General features: G+C 43.4%; 1 protein-coding gene and 1 long non-coding RNA gene across 2 annotated transcripts; both read right to left on the reverse strand.

The window, feature by feature from the left end:
• Nucleotides 1-1,132: 1,132 nt before the first annotated feature.
• Nucleotides 1,133-2,155, reverse strand: LOC106011122. Its single transcript, XR_001184662.2, has 2 exons — nucleotides 1,755-2,155; nucleotides 1,133-1,220 (listed from the first exon to the last, which is right to left on the reverse strand). It is a non-coding gene; the product is annotated as an uncharacterized LOC106011122 (long non-coding RNA).
• A 5,042-nt stretch (nucleotides 2,156-7,197) lies between these two features.
• On the reverse strand, nucleotides 7,198-9,395 carry LOC101850871. Its single transcript, XM_005093137.3, has 3 exons — nucleotides 9,221-9,395; nucleotides 8,576-8,728; nucleotides 7,198-7,307 (listed from the first exon to the last, which is right to left on the reverse strand). The coding sequence occupies exons 1-2, from the start codon at nucleotides 9,380-9,382 to the stop codon at nucleotides 8,579-8,581; spliced, it is 312 nt and encodes a 103-aa protein (XP_005093194.1). The 5' UTR covers nucleotides 9,383-9,395; the 3' UTR covers nucleotides 7,198-7,307; nucleotides 8,576-8,578.
• Nucleotides 9,396-11,688: the final 2,293 nt, after the last annotated feature.

The following is an 11,688-nucleotide window of genomic DNA, read 5'->3' on the forward strand; positions in this document are numbered from 1 at the left end:
CCTACCTGTTAGGATCCAGGGGGTCAGATCCGATGGCCGTGTAGAAAACGTTCCGGCGCTGGGGTCCGCCGCCCCAGATGGAATAAGGATAGCCTCCCCTGCCCAGACCGTTCCCCATCATGCCATTATACAGAAAGTTGGAGCGCCCTCCGAGTCCGAGGGCGGGGTTCATAGCCAGGGGGTTGTTCCAAAGTGACGCCACGCCTGTGGGCGAGGAGAAACTCTGGCCGGGGAAGCTGACGACAGACGGGAAACGGCCGCCTTGTAGCGTGGGGAAGCCTCTCTGCTGGGACCACGCTCTTTGTGCGGTCAGGAGGATGGAAGCGATCACTGGTAGCCACGTCATGGTTCAGGAACTCTTCTCTTTTTGGCGGGGATTAGGTTGCTTTTTTTTTTCTTTGTTTGCTTGTTTGTTTTTGCTGTTTTGCTTGGTTTTTATTTTGTTTTGTTTTGTTTTTCTGAGGACGTGAAAGGTGTAAAATTGGTGATTAGGAGAGGAACATGTGACGCTTGATAAGTGTGGGATATTTATTTTATGTACCTTTCCACCCCACCCCCTTTCTCCCCTGCTCCCACCCCATTCTTCCGTACTTATCATCTTTCCCTGTTTACCATCTCCCCCTGTTTACCTGTTCATCATCCCTCCCCTTTCACCTGTTCACCACACCTACCTATTCACCACCCCTCCCTATTCATTATCCCTCCCTTTTTACCACCCCACCCTATTCACCACCCCCTCTCTTTTCACCACCCCTCCCTATTCACCACCCCTCCCTATTCATTCACCCCTCCCAATTCACCGTTCACCACCCCTCCCAATCCACCGTTCACCACCCCTCCCTATTCACCACCCCCTCCCTATTCACCGTTCATCAACCCTCCCTATTCCCCACCTCTCCCTATTCACCACCCCTTCTCTATTCACCTTTCACCTGTTCACGTGTGCACCATCCTTCGCAGTTTACCATCAATCCCTGTTCACCACCCCTCCCTGTTCATCTGTTCACCATCCGCCCCTGTTTACCACCCCTCCCTGAATAACCCGAGCTAACGAAAGGGCTGGAGGACAAAACATATTAAGATAATATACGAGCTAGAGCTTGTAGTTTTCATAATTCACCGGCTCACCTACCTACAGTGGGGGAACTTGGTGGAGAGTTAGAGTACTGGAGGTACGTGTATAAAATAGGAAATACATGGAACAATATCAGGAGGCGAGCCTGGGAAAGGAAAATGTAAAAAAGTTTGTTCGTGGCCTCTACCCTGATCCAAGATGAGAAAGGCACTGATGATGATGATGATGATGATGATGATGATGATGATGATGATGATGATGATGAGTATTTGTACAACCTTGCATCCCATCAATAATCACATATTTGTACTAGAACTTTATTGGTCGGACTGTTCGTTCCAGATCACAGTTTCTGTCCCACTGGGGCATACAGCGTCTCCACCCGTTAGACGCGTCCCCCTATCATTCACATAATCCACCCCTCTCTGTTTCCAAGTACCCATTTGCTGTTGGAAGAAATAAAAAAATGTAATACGTCTTTCCCTGGGCCACAGTGTCTTTCAATAGGCCGGGGAATTGAATTAACTTCTTTCGTCGTAAGTCCAATGCCTTTCCATGGCTTGTACGCCCCTGCCTGACCAAAATTACAAATGGAAAGGATCGCCCAGACGTGCGCCTATTATGTTCTTAGTAATGAGAACAAAGAACAAAAGCTCCCAGTCGTTGTATAAATACATACCTTCCGGAGTCGGCTGGTTGAAAATTTTATCCTTTTTCACAACCCACTTGCGTGTACTCTGCGGAAGATTGCTTTTCTTTGCACAACACTCTCCGTCTGAATGATGTGCTGAGGTCTGTGGTGATCAACGACCAGTTTGGATGACTCTTTTAGACTTTTCAGTGCTTCGGCTTACAGTTTTCTATTGCTTTTTTATTTGATGGGGAATTTTCAATTCTGTTGCGTAAGTTAGTTTGTCAGTTTACGAAAGTTTCTTGTTACTGTGTGCTTTCAAAAATCTTTCAGTGTCGTTCGTTTTATTGAAGATTATTATTTTTCTTTCTGTTCTATAGTTTCAAAAGTTCCTTCCAATTTTCACTACCACTACTTAATGAAATGTCCAGTTAACGAGAAGCTACAAGTCCTGGCGCGGGGCGGACGTGACAGGTTTATATAGATCAGACATGTTTTCTTCCGGGTCCACCGGGAGGATGTTGGTCAAAACACGTCATTAACACAATTCACACGTCGTTCTGTGGTGACGTCACTGGTCATCCATACTGGACATACATGACAGAAGGTTTGATCCGGCTGGATGGTGGGTGATACACAGTGCACACTGCACAAAGTTTCGTTCCACTTCTATTTGATCTGGTTTGATACATTATTTTTAGGGGTGCCAGATCTTCCTTCATGAATAAGCAAAGTTATCATTTTGGCAAATTTTGATCAAATCCTCCCAAATCAAACATGTTTGAGTTTCTAGGTCACGATCGGTTACGTATGATGAACATCGTGGCCATCAGCAAACTGAAAAGACATCACATGCGAGATGACATCGTGGAGCCGATTTTTTGGTTTTGTGTAGAATGAGACAGGCCCTTACGGACCTAGTCAGATTTAAAGAAGTAAAGCAAAGATATTTTAGATAGACTACACGCAACAAAACAACGCAGCAAATATTTATTAGATATAGGGTTCCCAATAAAAAAAAGCAAAGATTGATTAACAGAGTCTGCACAGTAAGGTAAATATTTATTAGACTTAGACATAGTGTGCATTACACAACACCATCTCCCAACACGACCTGACCTGATCCGATCAAATTAGCTCTTGCAGATTGTGTTTATTTGACCAATGGGCATCTGTTTGACAGACACGCACGTTTGTTGAGGAAGTTGTTCCTGGGAATGGGAAGGGGTAAGGGGGAAGGGTTGAGGGATAGGGGGAGAATGTAACATCTGCTGTTCCCTATGTCCAGGCAAGCCCATTTGCCAAATTGTAATTACTTTGACACATTCACGTTTGGCCCAGTTTTTTTATGTTAATTATATATGGCCGGGAGGTTCTCTCTATTCATCCACATTTCTTATCCATACCACTAGTTTTTCTACTGAAGCGATGTAGAAAAAATATATTTTACTAATGTAGTACCTTAAGTCTTTCTCTCTCTCTCTCTCTCTCTCTCTCTCTCTCTCTCTCTCTCTCTCTCTCTCTCTCTCTCTCTCTCTCTCTCTCTCTCTCTCTCTGTCTCTGTCTCTCTCTCTCTCTCTCTCTCTCTCTCTCTCTCTCTCTCTCTGTATGTGTGCGTGTGTGTGTGTGTGTGTGTGTGTGTGTGTGTGTGTGTGTGTGTGTGTGTGTGTTTCTGTGTGTGTGTAGTTTTTTTTTAATTGTTTGGCTCTGGAGAAAGGAAAGAGGAGGGGGAGGTGGTATTATTTTGGTATACATATATATGATATCAGGCCTGTGAATTTTCTTTTTGTTTTTATTCTTCTTAGCTGCTGTTGACAAATACCTATACCCTTTTAGAAGTTTGTTTTGTAAACTCCCAAGTTTCCGATTTGTAAACTACCACACATCTGGCACTGGTGTTGAAACTCCTTGGCTTGGTTCTAGTTCTATAATTCCTGATTTCCATACTTTTCTTAGTTTTGGGAAAGCACCTCTTGCCTTGTCTATTCTTGTCTTTACATCTGCATCTGCTTCTCCAACCTTGTCTGTAATGCTACTTTAGTAAAGGAAGGAATCAACTTTTTGTTGTGGTGTTTCCTCGATGGTAATCTGATCATTGATGATGGTGTTGATCTTTTAGATCTTGAGTTTGTCAGGACGCACTTTGAGGCCTGTCATCTGTGAGATGCTTTTCATCTTCTTTTTGGTTATTTGTTTGGGAGCACACATGTAAAAGCTTCGTCAGAGCAAGATCCTCCCGAAAAGCTAGAATTCCACGAGTCAAGGGAAAAATCAAATACGGGACCACTGGAGTACAAGACAAGCGTGTTACCCACTGCACCACTAAGAACCAAGCACACTCAATAGAGGCAAATAAAATAAAATGTGCCAGAGAGGAACTGAGGAGTCGAAGTGTGTATAGAGGAGGAAATGAAAGAGAGAGAGAGAGGGATATATATACGTATAGAGAGAGACACACACACAAGAGAGAGAAAGAGAGAGAGAGAGAGAGAGAGAGAGAGAGAGAGAGAGAGAGAGGGGGGGGGGGCATGGGGGCGCTAATTAGGTTGGTGTCAAGATGTAGGCTCAGGTTTACAAAATCACCGAGTGACAGATCAGATGACAGGGTTATCGGTATATTATTAATATTATTTAGCTATCAGTGACAGATTCGCCTTTGCACCTCGCACCTATAGTGCGGTCAAAAATTCGTGGCGCAACTTATTGTCAAATATCTCCCCAACTATCGAACATAAGCTCTCCAGCTTTTGCACAGTGACTTGTATCTATTTGTCTTTTCAGATCAATAAGACCTGTTAGCTCTATTCTAAAAAATGTCTTAATAAATACTAATAAAAAATCCTAGTGGATGGTTTCTACTGATTTTAAAAGGTTTATAGCTGGGACGATATTGTTTTTAAAAGCAATTCTGTCATTTTTGTTCTTTCTTATCGCGAGATTATTTTTATTGAACTCATGTTTAGAGAACTTTTAATGCAAAAAAGTGTTCACTATAACATTAATTCTTGTAACTATTTTTGACACAAAAAAATATCTTTGGTGAGCGGTGATGTAACCCATATACGTAGGCCTATACAAAATGTGTGTGAGAAGCGGGAAGTGCAATGAACAATTCCATTGTTTGCGTGAAGGAGATTTGTATAATTTTATATAAATTTATGAAAAAAAGTTTTTCAATCTAGCTTCCATTGCTGTGGAAAATTATTACGTTACGACAAATTAAGACAAACTGCTGTGCAAAGTATGGGTGACATTGATTCGACCCGTTAAAAAGATATTTGAGGACAAGGTGCGCCACGAATTTTTGACCACATTATAGTTAGCACGACGAGTCCGATCGAGTGCTTCCATATTGAGACTCACATCCCAAGACAACTGACGTCACTGCTCTATTAATAACACTTGGTTCCAAAACCAGGCTCAAATGTTGCCAGGTTATCCTCATATGAACCCAGGCCAAGCCCTGGCTCGCACACATGACATCATAGGGCTCGCACACATGACATCATAGTTCCTGTCAATCGCCTTTCTCCGTTTTCCCAATCCTCCCCGACCCCATCCCGCCCTTTCCACCCTCTCTACCCCCAAACCCGCTGTGATCTCTAGGTCACCCCATGCCGACCAATCGTCGCGCTTACTCATGAGGACATGCCCGTCATGCTTTAAGTTCATGGTGATGGATGACCACTGTGACGTCATCACACGGAAGTATGTAACCGCAACATGCCTGTGGGCGGCACGTGTGTGGGGGGCGTTCGCGTCCAGTTTTGTTGAGTTTTTAGTTATAGTAAGAGTTTTACTGCGCGTGCAACATGAATAGGTCATATAAGCACCGAAGATCAGGGGTGTTACTTTACTTTTATACGCCGCTTATACCCTTTGGGGTGTCGTGGGAAGAAAGAGACGTCTCTCTGTCGCCAGCCGGAGAGCTTGGGTCAGGGTGATGCCGTGAGTTGTTACTAGGGGTGTTACTTGAGAGTAAAATACCCAAAAAAAGGAATGAAACGATTATAAAAATAAAAGGACAATCGATTTAAATGTTTTATAGGAAAGAAGTAGCAAACCAGATCAGAGCACCCGACAACAACCACCCGCAAATCCGGTTTGTTGACTTAGTCTTTAGAGCTTCGTTTGAACTTTACCCCTTTTTCATGACAGAGTAGGTCATAAAAGGAGCATACATCGTCAATTTCACATTTTTGTAGCGTCGCTATAAAACGCAGTGTCTTCACCACCACCCTCCCCCTTTTTTCCCCCCTTCCCTTTCTTCCCCTTCCCTTTCTTATCATATTCTCAGCGAGAGACAGGGGAGTGTTATAAATAATAACGATAAATAAAACAATACATCTGCCATATCATGCGCATAGTGTGATCTCTATCCCCTCCCCCCTCACATCCTCAGCACACTCTTCTCCCAACCGGTTACTAGTGTCTATGTACGCATGAGACACTTGTTCGATTCCCGAGTAGGGAGAATTTTTAACAAATATCTGGGTCTGTCTGCTGGGTTGTTGTATCCCACTCAGCCCGGGTTGATCCTGAAAAGCAGGATCGGATGCCCGCCTCCTAAATAATCTAAGTTGCATCGATGGTGGCGTTAAAATACATAATATGTACATTTTAAAAAATGTACAACCCTATCAGATTCTCTGAGATTGACTCTTTAGGACGGCGGCAAAATTTCTCTCGCTTTTATCACATTTTTACTCTTCTTCTTTCCAGCCTCTTGTATCGTTAGATGTCGAGGCCAGGTAAATTAATTTTCCGTCAGCGGCTAGATGAGTACCTTCAGTTGTTGATGACTGTGTCATTCTGTTCTCTTTGACGCCGCCTTCCAGCCAAGTGTTTCGTGGTCGTCTTTTCACTTTGTAGTCTGGGTTTGTTGTTTTGTTGTTTTTTTTTTGGGGGGGGGGGTTTAAGGTTCTTTTGGGTTGTTATTCAGTAGCAAAATGAGACCAGGGTTTTACCGAAATTGGACTAGATCTAGTAGCAGTTGTGAAAGTAAATTACTGGTGGACGAGATTTTTGGCAATGGCAGTAGCGGGAGTTACAAAAGCAGAAGAATTCCAGTAAGGTTTACACATCCTCTACGTTATCGCCACTAACATGGTCAAACATGCCATCGTTAATTCGTGGCAGCAAACATTGTTTTGTTTTTTAATCTGAAATATATTCTAAGAGAAACAAAACTTTCAGTAACTTTTGATATAACTAAAATTATGATACCAATTTTGTTTTAACATCATGATGACACTTACACCTTTAAAAAGGGGATACGGTACCCAACAAACATCATCATCATCATCATCGTCATCATCACCATCATCACCATCATCATCATCATCATCATCATCATCATCATCATCATCATCATCATCATCATCATCATCATCATCGCCGTCATCGTCGTTGTCGTCGTTGTCGTCGTTGACTACAGCACCATCAATAGCAACAAAAACAATAGAAACAAAAGAACATGAAGCCGTGTCATATCTTTTTTCAAAGAAAATTTAATATCGATGTTTCCTCTAGAAAAGGGACCAGAGAGAGAGAGATACATCACAGACAGACAGAAGGAATCTTTGGTGGTCTTGTGGAAACCTGGGGAGTTGTGGGAGAGATTGTTTGACTTGTTTGCTGGTGCTTCTTACTGAATAGATAGATAGATAGATAGATAGATAGATAGATAGATAGATAGAGAGAGAGAGAGAGAGAGAGAGAGAGAGAGAGAGAGAGAGAGAGAGAGAATGGGGGGGGGGGGGCTTCATGAATGGAGGAAGAGAAACCAAGAGAGAAAGAGAGGGAGGGAGAGGGTAAACAGACAGACAGACAAACAGAAAAAGAAAGAGAGAGATATAGACAGATAGAGAGGGAGAGAGGGTGAGAGAAAGTGGCAGAGGGAGGGAGGGAGAGACAGACAGACAGACAGACAGACAGACAGACAGACAGACAGACAGACAGACAGACAGACAGACAGACAGACAGACAGACAGACAGAGATAGACAGAGACAGGGAGATGGAGGGGGAAAGGGAGAGGAAGAGAGAGAGAGAGAGAGAGAGAGAGAGAGAGAGAGAGAGAGAGAGAGAGAGAGAGAGAGAGAGGGAGAGAGCGAGAAAGAGAGACGTAAAGAAAAGGGCAGCTGATAGGGTTTATGGTAGGGAGCCCATGGTTTGGTGATTTTTATGAGCCGATCTATCAGATACGTTAGGCACTATGATGATGATGATGATGATGATGATGATGATGATGATGATGATGATGATGATGAGGGTAAGTTGTAAGTGTTTTACGGCCCTCGCAATTGCATAAGGTCATATGAGCGTGCGGGACACATTAAACATTTTCAGTTGGTAGGACATTTTGAATTTTGCCCGGGTGGCGACCGAAGCCTACTCTTATCGATTTTAGACCACCAAAGGATTTTTAACGTGCGCAATTTGCACACGGAACCTCCAAGATTTTTCGCCCTTGTCCGAGAAGGCTAGGGGTAGTTCTTTCCTACTAGAAGATCAGGGATGTGGCTGAAAGACTGCAGTAAGAAGGAGTCGAGGAGTAGCAGCAGAATGGCTGCAGAAAGAGCCAGGAGCCCAGAGGAGGGGGCAAAGAGGGTGGGGGGGGATGGAGGGCAGAAAGTGGAGACGAAAGTAGGCGACAGAACACTGCTAGAGAGCAGGAAAGGATGCCAAAGGAGACTATTAGAGAATAAAATTTTCCCATCACCCCTCGGATTCGAAACCTTCAAGTGAGAGGCGAACACCTTGACCCCTAGGCCACATGAGCCCCCTGATGATGATGATGATGATGATGATGATGATGATGATGATGATGATGATGATGAATACACGCTGGATAACAAACACAACTCACCAATCACTCCATGCTTCGTTTGCCCTGGGCCATGTTTTTGAGGATATGGATCAAGACTTGTTTCGCAATGGGCTTAACTTTCCTCCAAACCTTCTTAGTCTTCTTTTTCAACCAGCCTCGCTTTGCCACACTCAGGCCCGGCTCGTTGGCCAGCTGTTATGTAAACATCAGTGCGGGAAAAAGCCACAATAATTAAAATAGTAAAATGGATAAGTGTAAGTTAACCATACAAGCACACACACGCGCGCACACACACACACACACACACACACACACACACACACACACACACACACACATATATATATATATATATATATATATATATATATATATATATATATATATATATATATATATATATATATATATATACACACGTACACAATCAGACACATACGCACTCAGGTACACACATATGGGGGCTTGGGAAGCCAGCGAGCGAGAGAGAGAGAGAGAGAGAGAGAGAGAGAGAGAGAGAGAGAGAGAGGGGGAGAGAGGGGGAGAAAGAAAGAGGGGGGGGCAGACAGACAAACAGACAAACAGACAGGTAAAGAGAGAAATAAAGAGTTGGAAACACACAGAGAGACCGAGACGGCGGAGGGGGGACCCAAACACAAACACAGAGGTACGCACGGTACTCACCTCCGACAAAGCTTCTCCTATAGTCTCCTCGATCTCCGCCTCACTGGGGACCTCCAGCCCCTCTCCTTCCACCCCTTCTGCTCCCTGCCCCTGTGCCTCGGACACTAGATTGAACACCACAAGGGTCATAAACAGACCCAGCAGTAACATCTTGGCGTTCATCTTGATCGGAGAATTCTGCCTGTGGGAACACAACCCAAGAAATATGCTGTTGTTGATGGCTGATGAATGCATAAATAGGGTGCGGCAGGCATTCTAATAACATACTAACATGCATACACACAGACGCACACATAGATACCCTCTCTCACACACACACACACACACACACACACACACACACACACACACACACACACACACACACACACACACACACACTATGTGTGCTTCCTGGGAAGCAGAGAATGTTTCTGAATGTTCTAGGGTCTGCTGTGGAAACAATGGTTGTAAAGCGCATAGAGCATGCCGTAGAGTGTGGATATGTGCTATATAGATGTAATTACAGGTACTATTATTTGTTATAATTTGTGAGTGCACTGGGCCAACTTAAGTTCTGAATGGGACAGAAGCTCTTTGGTGCTCCATAAGCATTCTTGAAAAAAAGTTATACCACAAAACCAGCTGGTGAAAGGATTGCTCCCTTCGAGGTTTTGGAAGAAGTGTAAACTCTAAATAAAGCGTTTGGAGTTCGAGTCTCGGCTACAAGTTGGTCTTAAATTAAACATAGATCGGATATAAACTGTTGATATCATCCATGCTTTAGGAAAGCGCTAAACATGACGAGAATAGACAGATAAAGAAACGAAGACAACAGACAACAAGTGGGCGTCGAATCGAGCATCAATTTCTCCAAAAGACAACAAATTTGTGTTTTGGACTCGTCATGAGAATGGAACCAAAGTAGCCAGCCTCTGGGCTTACAATATTTTCGATGGCTTTAAAGCAATAGAAAGACCAAGACAATGATGGATCGAAGGAGTCAAAGTAACCCTCCAAAGCAACAACATGATGATTCAAAAGCAAACGTACCTGGCCCACGTCCTACAATTGCATCTCCCCTCGACACCTTGGGGTACAAGAAGACAAAAACTAAAGTGACGTGCATGTATTAGTTAACCCATACTCACAAATCTGCTTCTGCTTCTATCTTCGTGACGGCGATTTGAGAGAGTCAGCTGAGACAGTGTTTCCCCTTCCGATCTGTCCCATTTTATACGTTTTTGGTGTCAAATTCTCATTAGGAAGGGCGGCAAGAAACAATCAGGTGTGTTTTGAAGCGCTAGGGGAGACAATGAATCGGAGAACTTGTCTTCTCGTCGCGCAATGTGTGTCAATGGCGGAGGTGCAAGCATGATGATTGAGCTGCATTTGTGTAGGCATTTTGTATTTTTCATATCAAGCATCAAGTCAGTATTTACAGCATACACAGTATAATAATATGCAGTGTCAAGTAATTTTTACTGACGTATTGTTGCAGCAGGGAACAACTATAGTGTCTATCTCCATCAAAGGCGAGTGCAATCTTAGGCTTATCTAGATCGTTCCCTATAATTTGGAATGGGTCTTGTTTTGTTGTGCATATAATACGTGCACATATAATACTTTGGTAAAGTAGCTGACAGGTAAGGGAGAGCACATCTGTCTGTGAAACATCAAAGCTTTAGTGGGTTATGAATGGAAGCGTTTTAGAAGGCGATGAACAGTATTGTTTAAGAATGTGAGGAACAGAAATATTTTACAAGGTGTGGACTTGGTGATTGGACAAGTACAGTTAATGATGCTGGGGAACGAAGCGGAAAATGACTTGCTCTCTGAAAGGTGGCAAAAAGAACCATGTTCTCGGCTTTGTTGCAGCCCCAAAGCTGTGCGTGTGCCTCTGACGAATGCTGCTGTGGAACGAAGCCCAAAATGTGACGGGGAATATGAAAAGAGAACCAGGAGAACTGTAGCAAACTCAGAACTACGCCAACATGGTGATCAGTCCACCGGAGGCATAATAGGGCGTATACTTTAGACTTCTCACCATTTTTTTAATACTGTTTCTTCTTTTTTTTCTTTTTTTTCTTTTTTTTTCTTTTCGGGTGTCTTTTCTTCTTCTTTTGCTTTTTTTTCATCCGTTTCTTTTTTGTACTCTTTCCTCTTCTCATTTTCCTTTTCTTGTCTTTTATTAGGTATCTTTTTTCTTATCTTTTTGGAGCTTTTTCTTCTTCTTCTTCTTTTACTTGTCTAAAGTCTGTCCCCAGGGAGCAAACTGACTCCAGTTGTCTCAGCCCTCGAAACTTGCTGGCTCTAGATACAACTACAGTTACGTGCAGAATGTCGTATGGGAAGTGTCCTGTTTGTTGACACATCGCTGTCAGTGGTTCAGGATCAGATTGACGTTCTGTTGCCTCGGCTTTATGGTTTGAACACACACACACACACACACACACACAGAGAGAGAGAGAGAGGGAGAGAGAGAGAGA

Source organism: Aplysia californica, unplaced genomic scaffold, assembly GCF_000002075.1.
Source record: "Aplysia californica isolate F4 #8 unplaced genomic scaffold, AplCal3.0 scaffold00058, whole genome shotgun sequence".
NCBI classification, from domain to species: domain Eukaryota; kingdom Metazoa; phylum Mollusca; class Gastropoda; order Aplysiida; family Aplysiidae; genus Aplysia; species Aplysia californica.

Coding starts and splice junctions, on each gene's coding strand:
- LOC101850871 (XM_005093137.3), bottom strand. CDS start 9,382: ATGAACGCCAAGATGTTACTGCTGGGTCTGTTTATGACCCTTGTGGTG. Junction 8,729..9,220: donor TAGGAGAAGCTTTGTCGGAG/GTGAGTACCGTG, acceptor TTTACATAACAG/CTGGCCAACGAGCCGGGCCT.